The sequence below is a fragment of the Eschrichtius robustus genome, chromosome 3 (assembly GCF_028021215.1).
Source record: "Eschrichtius robustus isolate mEscRob2 chromosome 3, mEscRob2.pri, whole genome shotgun sequence".
NCBI classification, from domain to species: domain Eukaryota; kingdom Metazoa; phylum Chordata; class Mammalia; order Artiodactyla; family Eschrichtiidae; genus Eschrichtius; species Eschrichtius robustus.
In genome coordinates, this window is record NC_090826.1 from 137,552,341 (window position 1) to 137,576,219 (window position 23,879).

Here is a 23,879-nt window from a genome sequence, read left to right on the forward strand (position 1 = left end):
TAGATTTCTGGGAAGGTAATTACATTAAGAAAGTACTGTTTGAGGGAGAGTAATCTGGTAATGGTGAGCAGGATAGCTTTAAACAGAGAGAGACAGGAGTCAGTGAGATTAGTTAGGAGGGTCCTGCCGTAATCTACATGAGAAAATAAAAAATCCTGGACTAGAGTGATATATGGTAGTGGCAATAAAGAGAACAAAATGAAATCAACGTTCAAAGAGAAACTTGACAGTGTTTGGTGGCTAAAGGGGTACCAATCAACATTATACGCTCCTCCCGTTTCTGCTACTTTCACTAATAAGTGAGGTCCACTGTAAAGATTTTTTGTTTTTTGTGCAGCGCCGCGTGCATATTTGGTCCTCAGTAAATGATTAAGTTCTAATCTTTATTAGAGGCTTGAATATTTCTATGTTTTCAATACTTTCAATGCTTTCTATTAATGTCTGTTTTGGAATAAAACCCAAATTAGTCTTAAAAGACCCTGGCATAATCAAGGATCAGATCTTTTGAAAAAAGATTTTAGAGATGAACAGTGAAATTATGGTATGAATAAATCAGATTTACCCTGAATTATATTTGAAACATACTAATAAAGTCAGTTATAGAAAAAGTTTAGATAAAGGTCTTAGAGCATCTCTGTAAATTAGAAGACCTATTGTCTTCCAGAGTTGAGGACAAAATATTATTCACCAAAATGAAGCTATGAGATTAAGAAAATTTATAAATAACTAGATTGAAATATTCAAAACAGTAACTTTATGCTGACCAATGCTTTTTATCTATTTTTGTCTCATAGAATTGGCCTAAGTAGTTATCTTTCCACTTAGGTGTACTGCAGATTGCTTTATGAGGATAGAAGGGCAGGTTTTCTTTTTTTTTTAAGACTGTTCTTTTAGAGCAGTTTTAGGTTCACAGCAAAATTAAGAGAAGGTTACAGAGATTTTCCTGTGTACCCTTGTCCCCACAAATGCATGGTCTCCCCCATTATCAATACCCCCACCAGAATAATACATTTGTTACAGTCGATGAACCTACACTAACACATCATAATCACCCCAAGTACATAGTACAGTAGGACTCATTCTTAATGTTGTATATTTTGTGGGTTTGGACAAATGTATAGTGACATGTACCCACCCTTACAGTATCATACATAATATTTTCACTGCCCTAAAAACCTTTGTGCTCTGCTTATTCATCCATCCCCCTAAGGGTGGGTTATTTTTTGGAGGGCTTTTTGTCACTTTTTAATTCAAGGAATCAGTGGTAGATATTCTTTATAGCTTAATTCCTATTTTGTTCAAATGTTTTCACCATTATGTTAAGCAAGTAACTTTTCTCCTTCTTTACCACATTGCCTCACCTCTCTTTGTTTCTTGATTAGAATGTTCTTATTAGCATTAGCATTCCAGTATTGAGAGTTTTCTTTGGTGGGGTTTTGTTTGCAGTAAATTATCCCCCAAAGAGTATGATTTAATTCTCTGTGAAATATGAAGAATCATGTGCACTTGTTAAAGTTCTTTGAGTTATTTTTAGGAAGAAGTAAGAAAATTGAAGTCTTCATGATTGTTTATCTTATTTTTCTTCATTACGATCCATTATACAAAACACAAGGAGAACAGGATAGCGTGCAAGGTGATTAAAAGTATAGGCTCTAGATTCAGATCGCATGGGTTCTAATTCTGATTCTGCCCTTTACCAGCCCTGCAAACATGGGCAGAGTAATAGAACATCTTGCTTCCTCATCTGTAAAATGGGGGCTATAATTCCAATTCCAGAGAATTGTGAGGATTGAAGAGAAAATTAATACAAAACACTTAGCATGTAATAAGGAATAAAAATGTTAGTTTGGTGTTGTAGTTATCCTTGTTATACTTTTATTATTACTACTAAGATCCCTGGTTGTTATCACTAAGAACCATAGATACGCTTTGTATTTGAAAATTAAGATAACCATATAAATATCTCTAAACTGTTTTCTTAGTCTTTCCAGTTAACAGTGAAAAGTGTTCTCTATCATCTCATCCAGTATAATCATGTGAAGCCCTAAGTTGAAGAAATGGAATACTTGCTTGACCGGAGAGAAATCTGTTCTCCTACTATATTAACAAGAAGAATTTTTTAAAAATGATAATAGGGAATAAATTTGTTGAAGTAAAGAAAAGGTGGAGGAGACTAGATGGCTTTACTTTCTGAGAATTCACCACATTTCTGTACTTAGCACCAATTTGTACGTATTGAAATGTGTCTAGGGCATGCAAACTTGAAAGGACTGCTTGTTTGAGTGAAGTACTGCAGTCTAAGTGATACAAATTGGATGAATTAAAGTGGCTCTGGGGATTTGTACTTCAGAGCAGCTGAATGGTAGTGACTGTCAGTGCCTCGGCTTTACAGCAGTAAAAGTGAGATACAGCAGAAAATGTCCTGCTGAAAATTAGGTGGTGAAGTCTATAAAACACCCAGGTGCTATGTTGTTAGCAACTATATAAATGCAGGATGTAATTTTCTCCTCTTTGCTCTTGTCACTTTTCCTTTATAAAATTCTTCTCTACCTTCATCTTTAAGCTCTCATTACCTTTAAGGAATCCTCCAACAAAAAGTATGAAACATCATGAAGTCTTTTTTTTTCTTTCATGTTTGCCATTTGTTATTAAAGGCCCTCTTGCTAAAGAGGTACAAACCCATTTCCTAATACTATTCCTTCCTTCCTATTCTGTTCCTTAAGTGTCTTCTGTGCCTCCTGTGGAAGAAGCATTCTCCTAATTTAGAATTCACAGCATGGAGAAATAAGTTATTTGCTTATTAACTCATTCATTAATAACTTGAGCCATGGACTTATCACATCCTATTTTGTCATCATTTACGCAATGTAAGGGAAAATAGATGATAGCGAAGTGGATTCATTCACAGCAACACCATACACATTGAAATTCCAGTGACTTGAATGGGTGAACAAACATTTTGGTGTGTGTTTAATTTTCTATCATGCTTTCTTGAAATGTTTTTGATTTTTGAAAGGGTTTTTGAAGTGAACTAAAGAATTTCCTTTTGATAATAATAGAGCACTTGTTTCCTAAATATAATGTCAAAAATATTAATGGGGCCTGTGAATAATTATAATTGACAGAGCATTCACGTTCATTCATGTTTTATAATTCTGTACACAAAATTACTAGGAATTGGCTTGGATTGCTATTAATGTGAAGTGTTTAGACATACTGTATATGCCATCTGACTGTATCTGTGAACATGTAATGTTTTTCTGGTCTGTCATAACTAGAGAATTTTGCTGTAAGAAGAATATTTTGGTTCCTTATATCATTGTCCACCAAATCGAAACTTTATAAATATCTTTCTTCATTCTGTTTATCGTTTGTTTTGAATTTTCTGAAATTACTTTCACATTGGTAAGGTTATTCTCTTCTTTAGATTTTGCCTCCATCTTCATCTAAGAGAGTAATAAATTACTACTACCTCAGGGGTTACCGCAAGAACTAAGTAAGAGAGATACTAGACCCGGTGGTTAGCACATAACAAACATTTAACATTAACTCAAATTATCATAAAAATAGAAAAATATTTCTGCCTTAGACAAATTATTCACAAAAGGGGTACTTAAATAATTTTGAAGTACATCTTTTTCTCCTAAAAAAACGTATTTTTGAATCATCTCCTCTGCTTAAAAAAAAAAAAAAAAAAGATTGTAACTTACTCTAAGTGATAGACATTATCAGAATTCATGACAGTTTTAGCTATGTTGTTTATGTTAAGTATATGCATGTATGACATGACAGTATATGAAATTTGGTTAAATGTGACTGAACAAAAAGTAAATATAGTTGATATTTATAGATATTTTATCATAATGACATTATATAATAGATACTTTTCTCATTTATTTGCAGAGGCTTTTAGAACCTAACCCTCAGTGAATATAAGCATTTTCCTTACTCTCTTTCCAAACATAATAATATTCTATAATCATTTCAATCACATTCATTATTCGAAATCCTAAAAAAAAAAAAAATTAAGAAAGCACCAGTAAGTGTCTCTCCACAGTAGTTCTTTGTGACTTGTACCTTTGGATGAAGTGCATTTCACCAGGTGGTTTTTCTTTCAGAGTAAAAAGCCAAGTCCTTATGTGTAGGCCTACAAAGCCTACATGATCTGAGCATGCCTGCCCTAATTCCTCTTAGGCCTTCTGCTATTATTTGTCCCCACTTACTGACAGCAGCCCCACTGGCCTCCCAGCGGAACTTTACCCTAGAAGCTCTGTATTGTTCTCCCTCTGTCTGCAGTCTCCCTCCCTGATAAATCTACAAGCCTGACCTCTTCACTTCCTTAAGTATTGGCTCCCACTCACCTTCTCAATGCATCTAGCTACCTATTCACTATAGTTACTGTAGTGAAATTATTGTTCCTACTCATCTCCCTTTCTCTGTCCTATTCTTTTTCCCTCCCTGAAACACCATTTGTTACATTGACTTCGTTATAAGTAAACTAAAGGCCATGAACACACCATTAGGTCTGAAAGGCAGAATTGAGTTCTGTTTGTCAAATAGGCACATCTTCCACCAAAAGTGCCTTTGCCCTTATTATTATCTAGTTGTCAATTCCTTTGCCACACTTTTAAAAGAAAGCACACTGACATAGAAGAAAATGTGTATTTTGAGGAAATGACATTGTAATAATGTATTTTGGATTTAGAGAGCCCCATTCTTCCAAAAAGCTAATTTTGGGTCAAAGCATATAAACTCATTCATCTTGTCTTCATCTCTGGTTGGTCTGAATAACCCAGTTTATTAATGCAGACCAGAGCAGGAAAGGTTGAAATGGCTTACACATTATCACACAGATAGTTGGTAGAGCTGCTAAGAAAAGCACCCAGATGTCCTCTTTGTTCAATACATCATCCTATGTGGAGCTGTATTGGAGGTTATCTCTCATTATTATAAGTTGTCACCTCATCTCAGTTCATACCCAGTGGCAGAGGAAATGAAGAGATAAATTTAAAACTGAACTGGGCTTTTTATAACTTTTTTTGCCTTTCAATCTGAAGACGAAAAATATTATTTTTAGAGGGTGAGAAAGTGAACGAATTAGTTTTAGACCTTTATCTACCAAAACAATATCATATGCCTCTTGTCTTAGAGAGTGAGCATATTTTAAAATGACTAATTAAATATTGTGACTATGAAAGGACTATTAATTTTTACAGCAGGTGAAAATAATGCAGTAGTATGTAGCATGGGGCGGGTAGGGTAGAGAGCTGTCTAATTTGGGTCTGCTGGGACTGGTATAGATTTTCCATCCAAATCAGCAGAAATGTAGCTTTAAGAGCGTAGTGGCAGCTTTCCTTTTTGCTTGGAGCTTTAAAGTCAAAGGTAGCTGGACCAGTTTAACATGCAGGCCAGCCTGTGACTAATCCAGCAAGTTGTTAATTCTGTTCTTCCTGGTGCTGCTCCCCTGTTTCTAAGTGGACATTGGTCCTTTGGGTATATGTTCTTCTCTCAGCTTTGAAATAGTTAATGAATCTTCTGAAAACTAAGCAACCCTAATATTCAAAGACATCAGCAGATAAGTTGCACTGATGTGAGGGCTGGGAAAGTCAAGAAGTGTAGACTTCCTCCTCTTATCGTTAGTTGATGTAGCTTATTTTGTTTCCTTGCTTTTCCCTCTTTAATGGCAATTGTTCAAACTTCAAAAATAATTTAATTTCTTCTTTTTGAACCCAGTGACATTCTTTAAGCTACATCAGAGTTGTGATTTTTTTTTTTTCATGATACAGAAAGAGAATCTAAAGATAAGTACAACAAAGAACATATTGTTAGGGTTTGAAATGTGGTTGCTCATTACAGCCAAAATAATTTCAAATAGCTAAAAGCACTGAAATATATTTACGTAATGAGTTCATATGCCTGAAAACTAAAATTAGATGTTTGGAAGACAGTAAGGAGATAAGTTTCTTTTTCTTCCTTAGCCAGAACATTGCAAATTAAGGAAAACTGTTTACTAGATCATTTTATCCTTGCTAATGGAACTTATTTTTCTCCCAATATGGTTTCTCCATCAATTATTCAGAGATTAAAATATATTATATTGTAATATTCAATCTCATGTATCTTCTAATGATCAGTAATTATCAGAGGAAAGATGAGATCTCCATCTACCTTCGCCAGCCCCTGTCCCCACCTGCCTGCCCCCCATATAGAATTGCCTGACTTAGATAATCACCCTTTAAAGTCATCTTCCTGGAGTCTGAAGGTCTTGTTGTTCAGTGTGCTTTGACAAACTGATTTGTTTAAATTCAGTGCTTTGTGCCATTCCTATGAATTTTAATTATAGTACCATTTTTTAGAAATGTGCAGTAGAATTCATGTGTGCCTAATTCTGAAAATGGCTGTGTACATTAAGGCTCATTTAACCACAGATGGTTAGAGAGAAGTTGAGAGGCAGTTATTGGTCATAATTTTAAAACACAGTAATAGCATGGAACTTTCTTGTACTGCAGGCATTTAAGACGCTGTGTTGTCAACCTCTCGGTCGTTAGGCATGTTGCGATTTGGCTTATGTCTTACTGGTTAGGATGTCACAGTGAAGAAATGTTTAGTCATGGAAAGAAAATCAGTGTCCAGCACGCAAAGATAGTAATAGGGTAAGCACTCTCAATTGGATTTTCATAGGAGGGATTGATTTGTGTGTATTACTGGGTCTGTGTAAAATGGTGTCCTTTTGGCACTAGATGAATATAAATTTCAGGAAATGTTTTTTCTTCTGCAGATTAGTGTAATACAGTGAAATTTGCTGTAACTGAGGGGAGGCAGTGGTTGGGCGTCTGCTAATAGCCTGAAAGTAACTAATGAGGATGTGCAGTCGGAACAATTGATTGAATAGCTGCAGTCCTGTGTGTTGCTTTCTCGCTTGCTCTCTCTGCAAGCTGTAGAGAGGGAGGGGGAAGAGCAAGACACAGGGAGGGAGCGAGAAAAAACGCTTTCTCTTAAGTGGAAGTAGCACGGATCCCAGGGGCCAGGAGGCCAGAAATGGAAGTTTAAACTGCATCTATCTTTTAAAGGGAGAACAGCAGGAATGAAAATGTCAGTCTCCGGAGTCACGATTTACTCCTTATTTTTTAAGATCTGGAAGATAACACAGAATACTCTTTTTAGGATGTGTTTTTTTTTTTTCCTTGTCCATGTTGAGATTATCTAATGTTATCTGAGAAGCTGGATTCCTATGTGTCTGTCAGTTGAAGTGGAGATGGGAAGCAGTTGTGATAAAGGTATAATATGTATATATCTATCATCTGTGTGTGCGTGTTTATGTGCATATATATATATGCATATATATGTATATCACTCTATAAAAATTTTTAAATGTAACCTTAATATAGTGTATAGTAATTAAATTGGAGAATACCACATCATCTGCAAAATCTGAAGCTTGTTAGGTCAATTTGAACAGATTTAGGATTCCAGAGTAAGATCTTAGTGAGGTCATATTGCCAGAACAAGGAGAAGCTGATCTATTTTTATATCAGCATAGGCATATATGTTATTTTATCCTAGCAGCAGCTTTTAGTCTTCTCATGGACCTTTGGCTGCAGGCTAGTGAATCATCTTATCTGCACAGAACTGAACTTTGACCCTTGTGCAGACACCATCAAATCATGTTCACTAGGCAAAATTTGTTCACAAGAATATGAAAAAATTTCACTGGCTTATATTAACTCCTATATTGCTGACATAGAGAAGTAGATTCATACACTGAGATGCAAATATTAAGTGAACTTAGAGATATTAAACATAGCTCAGAGGAAATTACTTCTTATATGTACATAAAGATATAAGCTGTCACACTAAAGCAGATTCTTAACAGTGACCAAGTCTCCCTAGTGTCTTGATAATATCTCTTTAGAGGTAAAGAAACAAATTATGTAGAGATAGAATGTAATGTATCTTTAAAGCAGACTGATTTTTTGTGAGAAAAAAATCAATAATTTTACAGGTTAGCGAAAGATCCTAAATTTGTGTTTTTTATGATGTTCTTTTTTTCTTTTCCAGAGGTGCCAGCAGAAAGGTCCCCCCGCAGACGGAGTATCTCAGGGACCAGTACATCAGAGAAACCCAACTCTATGGATACTGCAAATACCTCACCCTTCAAAGTACCAGTAAGTGTTTCTCTTCTCTAAAAGAATACTTTACTTTTCTCCTTTCTTTTTAGAGTTAGAGACAGTTGCTAAGAAATCAAAACATTTTGTTCCTCAAGAATCTCTTTATCAAGTCACTAACTAAAACCTATCACAATTCTATAAAGATGCTGGTAGGAATTTTTTTTTTTTTTAAAGGATGGCTTATAGTGTTTTTAGTGATGGAGCCTAAGCAGAGAATGATGAGACTCATAAAGTTGCGGAGCAGAAAATCAGAAAATTAGATTAGCAAATTAGACAGTTGTGAATTCTAATCCTGAAACCTGGCCTATGCTTTGCTTAAGCCATCTTTTAGATGACTATATAAGTGCTTAAGAAATACCGTGGAAGAAATATTCCAGTTAAAAATACTCCTTAAACTGACTAGGCAGTACTGAGAATCAATATTAAATATGAAGGAATGCTGAGATGGAAAGTCTGTAAGTGATCAGGTCAGCTGACTACCAGTTACAGTTTGGACCTCTTTGATATAACTTGGAGTAACCCAGATTTTAATTCATCCATTTTCTTTGTTTATTGAATAAGAAATATACTTACTTTCTAATCATATCATTTTATTAAAATTAATTCTTTTTAAACTTGAAAAGAATTACATCCGTGAAGTTGGTCATTATTATAGGTACACTGGAAATCAGTATAAAGTAGAAATAGCCTTTTCTATTGGGAAAAAAAGGATTTTTTTTCTTTTAATTCAGCCAAGTTAATACATTGTGTTCTTTATTCCAATATAATTTTTTAAAGTTAGGATGACCTTTTAAGTAGAACTGGTATTTTGAGATATAAAGCTGGCATTCACTTGTAAATTAACCAAAGGGAATGTTTTATTTTACATTAATCCTGAGAAGCAAGATTTCCCCTTGTTATATCTAGGTGCCTTGTAGAGTTTGTGAATATCTATTATTGTGACCTTTCAAATTTTTACAAATCTTCTCATTTTTAAAGACCACAAGCAAGTGTTGGATTAACATTCTAACCAAATTATGACAGGAGTTTTAAAATACTGGATTTCATGCCTTTTACTAAATTTCTTTATTCTAATAGACATAACTATCTATTTAAATTTGTTTTCATGAATGAAAAAAGCATCTTTTCTCTCCCTTCCCTGTCTTATTTTCCTGATGAAACCAATCAAATATAGTGAAACTATCTATCTATCTAAAGAGTTTGGTGAAAAGGTTTCAGTTAGAATTTGAATTTTTCCTACCGTCATGCTAGAATAGAATGGTGAATACTTAATTTTTTTTTTTTTTAACATCAGTAACTGAAGAAGAATATTCCTCTGCATGTGGTAACTTTGAAGTACTTCCTATACTGAATCTGAAGTTCATGACTGGGCCTTTAAAATTTGAATTAATTAGCAATAACAATTTTCATTTATATTTAAACAGTAAATTGACAGCTAATTTAAGGTTTACCTTAATAATAAGACTAATTATTTTTGAGTAAAAGTAATAAAACAATGCTGCATATACATGAAAACTAGCACTACTCACAGACTACTTACTCAGGGATCGAACCCAGGTCCCGGCAGTGAGAACGCTGAGTCCTAAGCACTGGACCGCCAGGGAGTTCCCTCATTTGTTATTCTTTTTACAATCTCGGCCACGTCATGGATTTAGAAATATTGAGGGAAAGAAGGGTCCCCTGACTAGCAAATTGCAGTCACAAAGCCCATGCACTTAGCTCTCTAGTAGAATTTAGCCATTCATAAGCCTTCATCTAGACAATTGTTTGGAAAAATAACCGTGCAAACACAATGACTGCAATTTTTTTTAATGGCAAAAAAAAAAAATGTCAGTGATTAGAGGGAGGAGGCAGAGAAAATGAAAAACAAGGAGTCATAAAAACAATCTGAATTCATTTAGGATAAAGGCATATAGCCTTATACTTATTGATAGTCCTTAAGGGTACCATTGTATTACAGGATGGATGGTGCATAGTGCAGTAATTGACATTGATAATAATAGTCCTGAATCATTAAGGAAAAGTGAAATGATATTGTTTGTACCAGGCTTTTTTTTAAAACTGGAAACTGTGTAATATTATGTGATATATATCCATTGAGAATATTTAAAATCTTAAAGATATGTGAAGCTTTATAAAAATCGCTATTCTGAAAAATCTGGTTTGTGAAGTTCCTCACTCCTTGATGATGCTGGATAAATAATTTATATTCTTTTAAGAGAAACCAAAATATGCTGGCTAAATGAGGCACTGCAGTACTTGGATGTCTGTGGAAGTATGCTGTATTTTTTAAATCTCCATATGATACCAATAGCTAATGTGACTTACATCACTTAAATGTATTGCCAGAAGAAGTATGTTCAGATTAACACAAAATATTTTTGTAATAAATATCACAAAAGACTTTCTGAATATGGGAAAGCAGTACAAAAAGGAACCTAACTTTGAGATACTTAACTTTTAGTTACTTATATAGTACCTCTAAGATCATTTTCATGTTAACTTTATAAAGGGGCAGGGGTGAGATTTAAGCACAAGTACTTGTGGTTCTAAGACTCAGGTGTCTTTGCTGTGGTGAACAGCAGGCTCACTACCCATCAGGAGGACCCAAAAAGGAGCTAGTTGTGGACTCTCCAAAAGGGCCTTATTCTTCCTAGATCTATTTTCAGGCTTATTGAGGGCAGATGAAATAGATTTTTAACAAGTCTTGATGGAAATTGTTGACAATGACACACTTAATGAATGCTTACTTTGGGCAAAGTATTGGTGATTCACCAATTGATATTGATGAGACTATTGATGCTTTCTTGGCACTCTACTTGGTACTGGGGAAACAGAAATGAACACAACAGAATTTCCATACAAGAGAACTTATAGTCTAGTAGCAAGAGACAGAAAAATGACCAGATTCATAAGGAGGTTGATGAGCATGGTGACACCGGTTTTTAACAATGCACTATGTAAGCTAAGGCTTTGTCAAGGAGCCAGTATTTCAGCTGTGTTTCAAAGGCTGAATGAAAATAGTTGAGAGGGGAAGGAGAGTATTCCAGCCTGAGGGAATAGCATTTTGGAAAGACATACTTCATAAGGTGACTCACGCTTCAAGGGAATATGGGAAAGCATTTCCTGCTTTTCGAGGCAGGAATCGAAAAACGTGTAGGCAAAAATGGCTAGAGAGAGGGTGGAGAGGTAGGTTGGGGCAAGACTGTGAGTGGGTTTGTTTGTCAAGCTTAACTAAATTTTGCTGGCCACTAAAGCATTAAAGATTGGTTTAATTGAAATATTTGCCTTGGCTTAAAAGCTAAACCAAGTTATATAAATACTGGGACATATTGGTAAATTACTTGACTCTAACCTAAGTGACTCTTCTTGCTATCACTATCTCAACTCAGGGTGATAGGTAAGGGGCTATCATTCAATAGAAGGCCAGTCCAGCACCCACCCCTGGCTATCAGCTGACACTGCTGGTAGTTCTAGAGTAGTGGTTAGCCTTTGAGAGATCCCCAGAAGCCAGTGGGTAAGAGTTGTTTGTATCCTGCTGACTGCTGCTAGATAAGGCAGAAAGGATATATATCTTTGCATATCTTCCTTATTCCCCCAAATTTATATTTTCTAAACTTAAAATGGATAACTAGTAAGTAGTATATTCACGTATATTCCATAGTCTAATCCATCTTTATGCAGATAGTAGACAGCAGAGTCAATAAGTTTAAAAATAAGAACGTAAGAAATGAAAGAAGGAAGTCATATGGCCACTGAACCTATAGGTTAAGGTAAGGTCTCAGCTTTTGGGAATGTTTAAATGTATTTGTACTTTTATCTAATCATAGGCATAAGAAAAGCAGAGATCTGCAGGGTAGTTATTCAGTTCTTCCTCCACTCTGATTCCATGTCTCTTCACCTTAATTCCAATTGCAGTTATTTGTTTGTAGGTCTGTGTGCCTCATTAGACAATAAATATCTCTTCTACTTAACTTTTTTTTTAATTGGAGTATAGTTGCTTTACAATGTTGTGTTAGTTTCTACTGTACAGCAAAATGAATCAGCTATACGTATACATATATCCCCTCTTTTTTGGATTTCCTTACCATTTAGGTCACTGCAGAGCATGGGGTAGATTTATCTTTGTAGCTACCCCAATGCCTAACAACAGAGCCTTGCACATAGGAAACACTCAACAAGTAATTGTTGAGTGGATAAAATATAAATGAATTATCTAAGAACCTGAATCAAGTGACTGTGTTTCACACTTACTCTCTTGGTATTACAGATGATGTCTCTAGTCAAGTGGATTACTAAACCATTTAATAACCACTAAGAGATCATTTGGAGTAAAGGAGTGCACCTGCGCAAAATAGTTACCTTTTTTTTTCTCTTCAACAAAGAGAGATCTTAATTTATATTTGGAATCCAGGGCTATGATATTTTATGTATGTAGTGTATACTCTTTCTACTTAGGTTGGGAAGTGAAACTAGGTAGGATTCTTTATTTAATGATTTATCTCTGTGGATATTTCTTTGAGCCGTTTAGGTGTCAGACATACGTATAAGCTCGCAATGTTTTTGCAGATTTGAGTTTTGGCTATTAGATTCTTCAAGAACAATTTTAGTCATTTGAATAGTTTTTTGCCTCTTTTTAAAGATCCTATTTTTCATTTTTTTCTTTAACATCCTGCTAGACTTTTTGCCTTTGTCATATTTGTGTTTTCCTTTAAATAAAATATCCATTGTATGTTTTATATATTGTTAAAACTACATTTAAATGATGTTACAAGAGTGACTGGGAAGGAATGAGTAAACTAATGAAAAGTTATCCAGGTACTTAAATTTAATTCAGAAAGGGAATATGCTAACATCTTGTAGTTGTATATATTTGTTTCACATTGCCTGAGTTTTTGCAACAGGCTTCTTTCTTTAATATTCTATTTATAAAGTGACTATTGATATTTATGATTTTTGTATCACTTCTCCTTAGACGATGCCATCAATTTAGCTTTGGCTGAAAGAAAGCTGCTGTGTTCTGGGCCAGGTGCTTTGCTTAGTGTTTTCATTTCCATAACACAATGGTCTGAGTTGGCCTTCCCTGTGAATGTAACACAATGCAGTCGCAGCTGCTTCATTTATATTAGCCTTGAGCTTGGCTCTGAAAGAATTCAGGCACTAAAATATATGCCAAGACAACCAGAATGCAAATTTGAACTAAAGCAGTAACCGACTATTACTATGTAACCCTCCTTGTATTCTTGTCACAGTGACTCCTGAGCATTCCCAATCAGACATACTAGGTACAGAAGACTGTCAAAAGATGGAACCTTTGCATAGTTTTTAGAAGAAAGTAAAGCTTTAGAGGAAAAAATGTAGACTAAGTTATATTCTGTAAAAAAAAACCCAAAGTAATGTTACATCCTTTCTTAAGTATTGAGATATCGGGCTCAGTTGGTATTAGCCATTGTTTTGAATAGAATCCTCAATAAGATCTTTGTTTTTCCAAAGTAAACAAAGAGACAGAAAGCTTCGTGCCCACTTAATAAAGACCAGAAAGTGTTCATTGTCTAAACCAGTGGTTTTCAACTCTGGCTGTACACAAAAATCATCTAAGGAACTTCAAAATATACTGCTGCCTGGGCTCCACCTCAGACCAGTTAAATCAAAATCTCTGGACTAGAGCCCAGTCTTCTGTATTTTTTAAAACCTTTCCAGATGATTCAAACATGCAACCAGGGTTGAGAACTATTTGTCTAAATGAGTGGTTAAAGTATTAGGAACCCACTTAGTCAATGTATTCCATGTGGACATCAGTGCCTTCTTTTGTACCTTCAAGTCTGCCGTAAAAAACTAGCAAGTGAAGTTTCTCAGTGGCATGCTATCGCTCACAAACAAGTTGCTGTGTTGTATATTAGTTGCCCTTCTGAGTGTTTACCACAGTCAGTTCAGATGACCAGTCTAATTTTACAAAATACTTGCTTTATTGTGGCAGAGTGACCTCTGACCAGCCTAAGAATCTGTTTTAGCAGTAAAATATTCAGTTTGAATTCATAGCACCCGAGCTACAATCCTGTTTCAATTTTTACATTCTCATTACTGTTGTATTCCAGGACACTTAAAGTTCTTTCCTCTGCTGCTTAAATATTCTTTATTCATCTTTCTTCTCTTTCCTGACCATCTGCATGGAGTTAAAATCCATAGTAGGATTACCCTTCAGTGATACCTTTTTCAATAAAGAGAACATTTATATTCATATATGTATGAATACATATTCATATTATATGTCTATCAAAATATTACTACCAGAGGTAAAAATAATATAATAAACATAGGGATGCCAGAAAAGAAAAATTATAGTCTGAAGATATTAAATATTAACTATACCTCTAAATCATTTTGTAATCAGAACGGGTGTAATTTTAAAATCTTTTAACGATAAATACCCCAGAAAATATAAAATTTGGAGGAAACAAAAAAGGATTAAGGATACATACAACCCCTTAAGGAGGATAGATAGCAAATACCTGGAGGAAAAGAGAGCAGGCATGGCAGGGAATATTGCCAAGATCCTAAACTTGAAAGAATCAAAGAATGATGGAAAACCTCCTCAATCTATGGTTATTCCTAGAGATAGGTTTGCAATAGTGCTAACTAGTGGAGATTCCAACTTATCCTGCCCAGGAGAAAAGGGCTGTTTGAGAGAGAGGGCAGGATAAATGTAGTTCATTGCCTCATTCTTAAGGATAGTGTATTGCCTCATTCTTAAGGATATCCTCATTCTTAAGGATAGTGTACTATAAGGCCATCTCCTCAAAGCCAAGATATTTTTCTTCTGTTTTAATGGGAAAGTAGAGGCTTAACTCCTTTCATATCACAACCAGAGATAAACGTTTTGAAGGGCTAATACTCACTTACGGGAGCATATAGTTAACCACTAAGTATAACTGATATCAGATGCTTTCTCCTTTCAAAGAAGTTAGGAAGTTAGAAATATATAAAGGAAACCTTGCCAACTTCTTGATTTGCTACAGTTAGCTGTACAGAAAGGTATTTTTGTACTTCTTAGCTATACCTGTAGTCAACAAGGTACAAGCATTGCTGGTGAACAGTAATACCCCTGAGGTGCCTTCCTACCATCAGGCCATTTAATTTTATAACCAATGCCAGTACCACTCCACTGGATCTTTAAATGGTTTGTTTGTTTTATATTAAACATCTATGAATTTCAATTTATCATTTACTTATTTTTTAACTGAAAACTAGTTGATGTACAATATTATGTTCTTTTCAGGTGTACTGCATAGTGATTTGACATTTGCATACAATGAAATGGTCCCCATGATAAGTCTACTAATGATCTGTCCCCATACAAAGTTATTACAATATTATTCACCATATTCCTTATGCTGTATATTACATCCCTATGGCTTATTTATTTTATAACTGGAGGTTTGTACCTCTTAATCCCCTTCCTATTTCACTCTCTCTTCTCTGGCAACCACCATCTGTTCTCTCTATCTATGAGTCTGTTTTTCATTTTGTTTTATTCGTTTGTTTTGTTTTTACACTCCACATAGCAGTGAGATCATACTGTATTTGTCATTCTCTGTCTGACTTTATTTCACTTAGCAAAATACCCTCTAGATCCATCCATGTTGTCACAAATGGCAAGATTTTATTTTATTTTTTTAATGGCCAATAGTCTAGTGTGTGTGTGTTACACACAAACATACATATACATACACATACGTACCACATCTTCTTCATCTATTTATCTAGCAATAGATACTTAGGTTGTTTCCATATCTTGGCTATTGTAAATAATGCTGCAGTGAACATTGCTGTGCATATCTTTTCAAATTAATGTTTTTGTTTCCTTCAGGTAAATACCCGGAAGTGGAATTGGTGGCTGTTATGGTAGTTCTACTTTTAATCTTTTGAGGAACCTCCATACTGTTTTCCATAGTGGTTGTACCAATTTGCATTCCCACCAACAGTGTGTAAAGGTTCCCATATCTCTACTTCTTTGTCACCACTTCTTATTTGTTGTCTTTTTGATGATAGCCCTTCTGACAGGTGTGAGGTGGTATCTCATTGTGGTCTTGATTTGCATTTCCCTGATGATTAGTGATCTTGAGCATCTTTTCAGGTGTCTGTTGGCCATCTGCATGTCTTCTTTGGAAAAAAAATCTCTTCAGGTCCTCCACCCATTTATTAATCAGCTTGTTTGTTTTTTTGATGAGTTGTATAACTTCTTTGTATATTTTGGGTATTAACCCCTTATTGGATATATTGTTTGCAAATATTTTATTCTATTCAGTAGACTGTCTTTTTGTTTGTTGATGGTTTCCTTACTGTGCAAAAACTTTTAAGTTTGTTGTAGTCCCACTTGTTTATTTTTGCTTTTGTTTCCCTTGCCTGAGGAGACAGCTCCAAAAAATATTGCTAAGACTGATGTCAAAGGGCATACTGCCTATATTTTCTTCTAGGAGTTTTATGGTTTCAGGTCTTACATCTGGGTCTTTAATCCATCTTGAGTTTATTTTTGTATATGGTGTGAGAACGTAATCCAGTTTGATTCTCTTGCATATAACTCTTCAGTTTTCCCATTTATTGAAAAGGCTGTCTTTTCCTTATTGTATATTTTTGCCTCCTTTGTCATAGATTAATTGACCACATAAGCATGGGTTTATTTCTGGGCTCTATATTCTGTTCCATTGATCTGTGTGTCTGTCTTTGTACCAGTACCATACTGTTTTGATTACTGTAGTTTTGTAGTATAGTCTGAAGTCAGGGAGTGTGATTCCTCCAGCTCTGTTCTCCTTTCTCAAGATTATTTTGGCTATTCAGGGTTTTTTATGTTTCCATGCAAATTTTAAAGTTATTTGTTCTAGTTCTGTGAAAAATATCCTTAGTATTTTGATAGGGATTGCACTGAATCTGTAGATTGCCTTGGGTAGTATGGTCATTTTAACAACATTAATTCTTCCCATCCATGAACATGGTATATCTTTCCATCTGTTTTTTTTGTCCTAAATTTCTTTCATCAGTGTCCTGTAGTTTTCCAAGTACAGGTCGTTTACCTCCTTAGGTAGGTTTATTCTTAGGTATTTTATTCTTTTTGGTGCAATTGTAAATGGGATTGTTTCCTTAATTTCTCTTTCTGACAGTCTGTTGATAGTGTATAGAAATGCAACAGATTTCTGTATATTAATTTTGTATCCTGCAACTTGACTGAATTCATTGATGACCTCTAGTAGTTTTCTGGTGGTGTCTTTAGGATTTTCTATGTATAGTATCATGTCATCTGCAAACAGTGACAGTTTTACTTCTTCCTTTCTAGTTTGGATTCCTTTTTATTTCTTTTTCTTGTATGATTGCTGTGGCTAGGACTTCCAAAGCTATGTTGAATTAAAGTGGCAAGAGTGGGCATCCTTGTCTTGTTCCTGATCTTAGAGGAAATAATTTCAGCTTTTCACTGTTGAGTATGATGTAAGCTGTGAGCCTATCATATATGACTTTTATTATGTTGAGGTGTGTGTTCCCACTATGCCCACTTTCTGGAGAATTTTTATCATAAATGGAGTTGAAATTTGCCAAAAGCTTATTTTGCATCTATTGAGATAATCATGTAATTTTTATTCTTCAGTTTGTTAATGTGGTATATCACATTGATTTTCAAATACTGAAAAATTCTTGTGTCCCTGGAATAATCCACCTTGATCATGGTATGCGATTTTTTAAAATGTATTGTTGGATTTGGTTTGCTAATATTTTTTAAAACATTTTTTTTTAATATTTATTTATTTATTTATTTTTATGGCTGTGTTGGGTCTTCGTTTCTGTGCGAGGGCTTTCTCTAATTGTGGCAAGCGGGGGCCACTCTTCATCGTGGGGCGCAGGCCTCTCACTATCACGGCCTCTCTTGTTGCAGAGCACAGGCTACAGACGCGCAGGCTCAGTAGTTGTGGCTCACGGGCCCAGCTGCTCCGTGGCATGTGGGATCTTCCCAGACCAGGGCTCGAACCCGTGTCCCCTGCATTAGCAGGCCGATTCTCAACCACTGCACCACCAGGGAAGCCCTGGTTTGCTAATATTTTATTGAGGATTTTTGAATCTGTGTTATCAGTGATCTTGGCCTGTAATTTTCTTTCTTTTTCTTTTTTTTTTTTTGATATCTTTGTCTTGTTTTGGTATCAGGGTGATGCTGGCCTCATAGACTGAGTTTGGAAGCATTCCTTTCTCTTCAACTTTTTGAATTAGTTTGAGAAGGACAGGTGCTAATTCTTCTTTAAATATTTAGTAAAATTCACCTGTGAAGGCATCTAATCCTGGACTTTTTTGGGGAGGAGTTTTTAAAATTACTGATTCAGGGAATTCCCTGGCGGTCCAGTTGTTAGGACTCGGCACTTTCACTGCCATGGGCCCAGGTTCAGTTTCTGGTTGGGGAACTAATATCCCACAAGCCACACAGTGTGGCCAAAAATAAATAATTTAATAAATTAATAAATTAATCAATAACTGGTAATAGGTCTGTTAATATTTTCTATTTCTTCCTGATTCAGTCTTGGGAGATATACATTTCTAGGAATTTGTTCATTTCTTCTAGGTTGTCCACTTTATTGGCATATAGTTGCTCCTCTTAGTCTCTTATGATCCTTTGTCTTTCTGTGCTGTCAGTTGTAACTTATCATTTTTCACTTCTGATGTTGTTGATTTGAGCCTCACCTCTTTTTTTCTTGAAGAGTTAAAAGTTTATCAATTTTTTTTATCTTTTCAAAGAACCAGCTCTTAGTTTCACTAATCTTTTTTATTGTCTTTTTAGTCTCTATTTTATTTATTTCCACTCTGATCTTCATTATTTCTTTACTTCTCCTAACTTTCAGTTTTGTTTGTCCTTCTTTTTCAAGTTCCTTTAGGTGTAGGGTTAGACTTTTGAGATTTTTCTTGTTTTGTGAGGTAGGCTTGTATCACTATAAAATTCCCTCTTAGAACTGCTTTTACTGTGTCCCTTAGATTTTAGATCACTGTGTTTTCATTTATCATTTTTCTCCAGGTATTTTTTAATTTCTTCTAATTTCTTTAGTGACCTATTGGTTGTTTACCAGCATGCTGTTTTTGGAGTTTTTTTTCCCCTAGTGGTTGATTTCTAGTCTCATACTGCAGAAAAGATATTTGATGTGATTTCAATCTTCTTAAATTTATTGAGAATTGTTCTGTGACCTAGCATGTAATCTATCCTGGAGAATGTTCCATGTGCACCTGAAAAGAATGTGCATTCTGCTGTTTTTGGATGAAATGTTCTCATTATATACCTATTAATCCATCTCATCTAATGTTTCATTTAAGGCCAGTGTTCCCTTACTGATTTTCTGTCTGGATAATTTGTCCACTGATGTAAGTGGGGTATTAAGGTCACTTACTATTACTGCCTTACTGTCAGTTTCTCCCGTTATGTTTGTTAATATTTGCTTTATGTATGTAGGTGCTCCTATGTTGGGTACACATGTATTTACAATTGTTATATCTTCTTGTTAGATTGATCCCTTTATCATTATGTAATGTCCTTCTTTGTCTCTTGCTACAATCTTTCTTTTAAAGTCTATTTTGCCTGATATAAGTATTGCTACCCCAGCTTTCTTTTCTTTTGCCATGGAATACTCTTTTAGCTTTTGCTAGTGCTGAGATCTTCATATTAGAGGGATGCTTTTATGACTTTTTATAGCAATGTAATTAATGATCCACAAATCAGGAAATATAAAGTGATATTTTTTTTTTAATTAATTAATTTATTTATTTATTTTTGCTGTGTTGGGTCTTCGTTTCTGTGCGAGGGCTTTCTCTAGTTGTGGCAAGCGGGGGCCTCTCTTCATCGTGGTGCGCGGGCCTCCCACCGTCGCGGCCTCTCTTGCCGTGGAGCACAGGCTCCAGACGCGCAGGCTCAGCAATTGTGGCGCGCAGGCTCAGTAATTGTGGCTCACGGGCCCAGTCGCTCCGTGGCATGTGGGATCTTCCCAGACCAGGGCTCGAACCCGTGTCCCCTGCATTGGCAGGCAGACTCTCAACCGCTGCGCCACCAGGGAAGCCCTATAAAGTGATATTGTTTTGATAGCCTTCTTCTAAACAGTCTTCTGTTAGTGTTCTCCTAATGCTTAGTTCCAGTGTCCCATAGTAATTTAAATTTAGCTTGCTCCAAACTGTACCCACTTATGTTTTTCCCCAAAACTGTTTTCCCTCTGAATTTCTAACTTTGTAGCACTACAAATTTCTTCAGTTCCCAGAGCCAAAAACCTAAGAGTCAGGCCTGGCTTCATGAGCATGAGACCAGTGCAGCGCACAGGGCCTGCACTCAGGAAGGCCCTCTGCATGGAGTTTAATGCTCAGTGGTTGCCATCTCAAAATTCTTAATGATTCATTTTTGGATTTGTGATCTGTGTTTTGTAAGTGAAGTCCAATGGGATAATGGAGCACATGCAGGGACTTGGAACCAAGGCACGGTACCACCTCCCACTGCCTCTCTGGGATGGATTCTACATTCCCCACTTTCCCACCCACTGGAACACCAGCCACCCTTCCTTCCTCTGCCTCACCCAGCCACAGCTATCACTCTCTGACCCTAGTGGGGCCTGTGCACACGCATAAGAAAGGTAGGGATTAGGCTGCGCACTCTTGGCAGGGCTGTCCTTGCCCTTACCTGTCATCTTCACTGGTGTCTGACAGGTGACCAGAGACCACAACCCAGTTGAGGCAAGCCTCTGTTCATCCCCAATTCCAGGTACCTAGTGAGTTGGAGTGGCAGCCATGGGAAGGGAAGAACCCTGGCTCAACTTCCCTGCCCTGGGCCAGGGCATGGCGCATGGGTTTGGTGGCTGGGGAGGAGCAACCTAGCAGCCAGTGGGTCACCCACACAGTGAGTTGTGGGCTAGGGCCCCAGGCATCTGTGACGGTCTGCACTTCTTGCCCTGGTGCCCGAGGGAACATGACATTAAATAGCAAATTAAAAATACCATAGCAGATGGAGAGAGAGACCGCTGGGAAACATTTTCTATTTTAGTACTTAATGGCACTGTTTTCTTGCTTTTTGAACAAGGGCCCTAATATTTTGCACTGAGCTCCTCAAAATATGTAGCTGGTCCCATCTAATACAGTGGGGATTTTAATTCATCTCCTGGCCTCCGATTCCTCCTTCACCCACTTTAGCTTTCACACTGCTGCCAGAGTGGTCTCTTTAAAATTTAAATCTGATCATTACTTGACTCTCCCTTGGTTAAAGTCCTTTAGTAGCTCTGTATGGTCCCACACCCATGGACGTGACCAAATTTTGTACATTTTATTTGGCTTGCACAGTGGGTTCTTTCCACTCTCCTCCCTCTCTCCATTCTTCCTTCCCCTCATTTGAATGTCTTCAGACATAGTTAGCTTTTCCTTCAAAAAGCATCAGTTACGTGCTGAAACCTTTTGCATTTAACTTGTGTTTTACTGGGTGATCAAAACCAAAGTTAACTTGGCACAGAGAGCCTTCCATTATCTAGTTTTCTGCTGCCCTTCCAGTCTCATTTCTTTATACCCAATACCCCCTTCCCTACCCCCAGTTCTTTAAGCCTCCAAACTTAGAGTGCTCCATCTTAGTGCTCCATCTTAATCAAGCTTAAGTTCCTCAAAAAGTTTTCTCAGGTTTCTTTGCACATTTCTGCCTAGTAAGGCCACCATCTATACTCCCTAAAAGTATTCTCATCCTTCACAACTCAGCTCCAGTGTCTCCCTACCTCTTGTAGGCAATATTAGCCTTGACCTCCTCTGTCCTTGCTTCGGAATGTGCATTTACCCATTATAATACTGATACCACTGTATTGTAGGGCCATTATGTATATAGTTGCCTTCTGTGGTCTATGATATTCTAGTTAGTAGTCTCCAGAATGGGGTGTACACACCTCAGAGGGTACACAGCACAATCCATTTGGGTTGCAGAAAGAAAATAATAAATGTTTGATTTTTTAAATTTCACTCTTTAAAATTTTTATGTTCTTGATTGTTTTATAGTCATACATCAGAACATTCTTATATTTTATAAGTAAACAGTTTTAGGAATGCACACCAACAATATTTTACTCATTTGATACATAGTCCAGACAATTTAAAAACTACTCTTCTAGGAGGGTTCCTTTTTCTCCACACCCTCTCTAGCATTTATTATTTGTAGACTTTTTGATGACGGCCATTCTGACTGGTGTGAGGTGATACCTCATTATAGTTTTGATTTGTATTTCTCTAATAATTAGCAATGTTGAGCATATTTTCATGTGCCTTTTGGCCATCTGTATGTTTTCTTTGGAGAAATGTCTATTTAGACTTCTGCCCATTTTTTGATTGGGTAGTTTGGTTTTTTGATATTGAGCTGTATGAGCCGTTTTTATATTTTGAGATTAATCCCTTATTGGTCGCATCATTTGCAAATATTTTCTCCCATTCTGAGGGTTGTCTTTTCGTTTTGTTTGTGGTTTCCTTTGCTGTGCAAAAGCTTTTAAGTTTAATTAGGTGCCATTTGTTCTTTTTTGTTCTTATTTCCATTACTCTATGAGACGGATCCAAAAAGATATTGCTGCGATTTATGTCAAAAAGTGTTCTGCCTGTGTTTTCTTCCAGGAGTTTTATAGTATCTGGTCTTACATTTATGTCTTTAATCCATTTTGAGTTTATTTTGTGTGTGGTGTTTGAGAATGTTCTAATTTCTTTCTTTTACTTGTAGCTGTTCAGTTTTCCCAACACCACTTATTGAAGAGACTATCTTTTCTCCATTGTGTATTCTTGCCTCCTTTGTCTTAGATTAATTGACTATAGGTGCATGTGTTTATTTCTGGGCTTTCTGTCCTGTTCCATTATCTCTGTTTCTGTTTTTGTGCCAGTACCATACTATTTTGATTACTGTAGTTTTGGTAATGAAAATTGGTACAGCTATTATGGAGAACAGTATGGAGGTTCCTAAAAAACTGAAAATAGAGCTATCATCTGATCCTTCAGTCCCACTCCTGGGCATATATCCAGAGAAAACCATAATTCAAAAAGACCCATGCACCCCAGTGTTCACTGCAGCACTATTTACAATAGCCAAGACATGGAAGCAACCTAAATGTCCATTAACAGATGAATACAGAAGGAAGATGTGGTATATTTATACTATGGAATATTACTCAGTCATAGAAAAGAATGAAATAATGCCATTTGCAGCAACATGGATGGACCTAGAGATTATCATACTAAGTGAAGTAAGACAGAAAGACAAGTATCATATGATATTGCTTATATGTGGAATCTAAAAAAAATGATACAGATGAACCTATATACAAAATAGAAATAGACCCACAGACATAGAAACAAACTTATGGTTGACAAAGGGGAAAGGGGAGAAGGGGGATAAAATAGGAGTTTGGGATTAACAGATACACACTACTACATATAAAATAGGTAACCAACAGGGACTTACTGTATAGGACTGGGAACTGTACTCAATATTTTGTAATAACCTATAAGGGAAAAGAATCTGAAAAAAAAATAGATATATATGTATCTATAACTAAATCACTTTGCTGAAACTAACACAACATTGTAAATCAACTATACTTCAATAAAAATAAAACTTAAAAAAAAATGACAATATTTTTAAAAAACTGCTCTTTTAGAAAATCAAGACTGTATCTTATTCATCTTACAACTCCAGCAATGACCTTT

At 35.9% G+C, this 23,879-nt stretch overlaps 1 protein-coding gene across 5 annotated transcripts in view; it reads left to right on the top strand.

Moving 5' to 3' along the window:
- RASAL2 (RAS protein activator like 2) overlaps positions 1 to 23,879 on the top strand; it is a 408,084-nt gene that overhangs the window by 306,377 nt on the left and 77,828 nt on the right. For all 5 annotated transcript variants that reach the window (XM_068541303.1, XM_068541305.1, XM_068541304.1 and 2 more), the window contains one exon: positions 8,059 to 8,165. In XM_068541303.1, the coding sequence (XP_068397404.1) occupies positions 8,059 to 8,165 (107 nt within the window). The remainder of the gene's footprint in view (positions 1 to 8,058; positions 8,166 to 23,879) is intronic.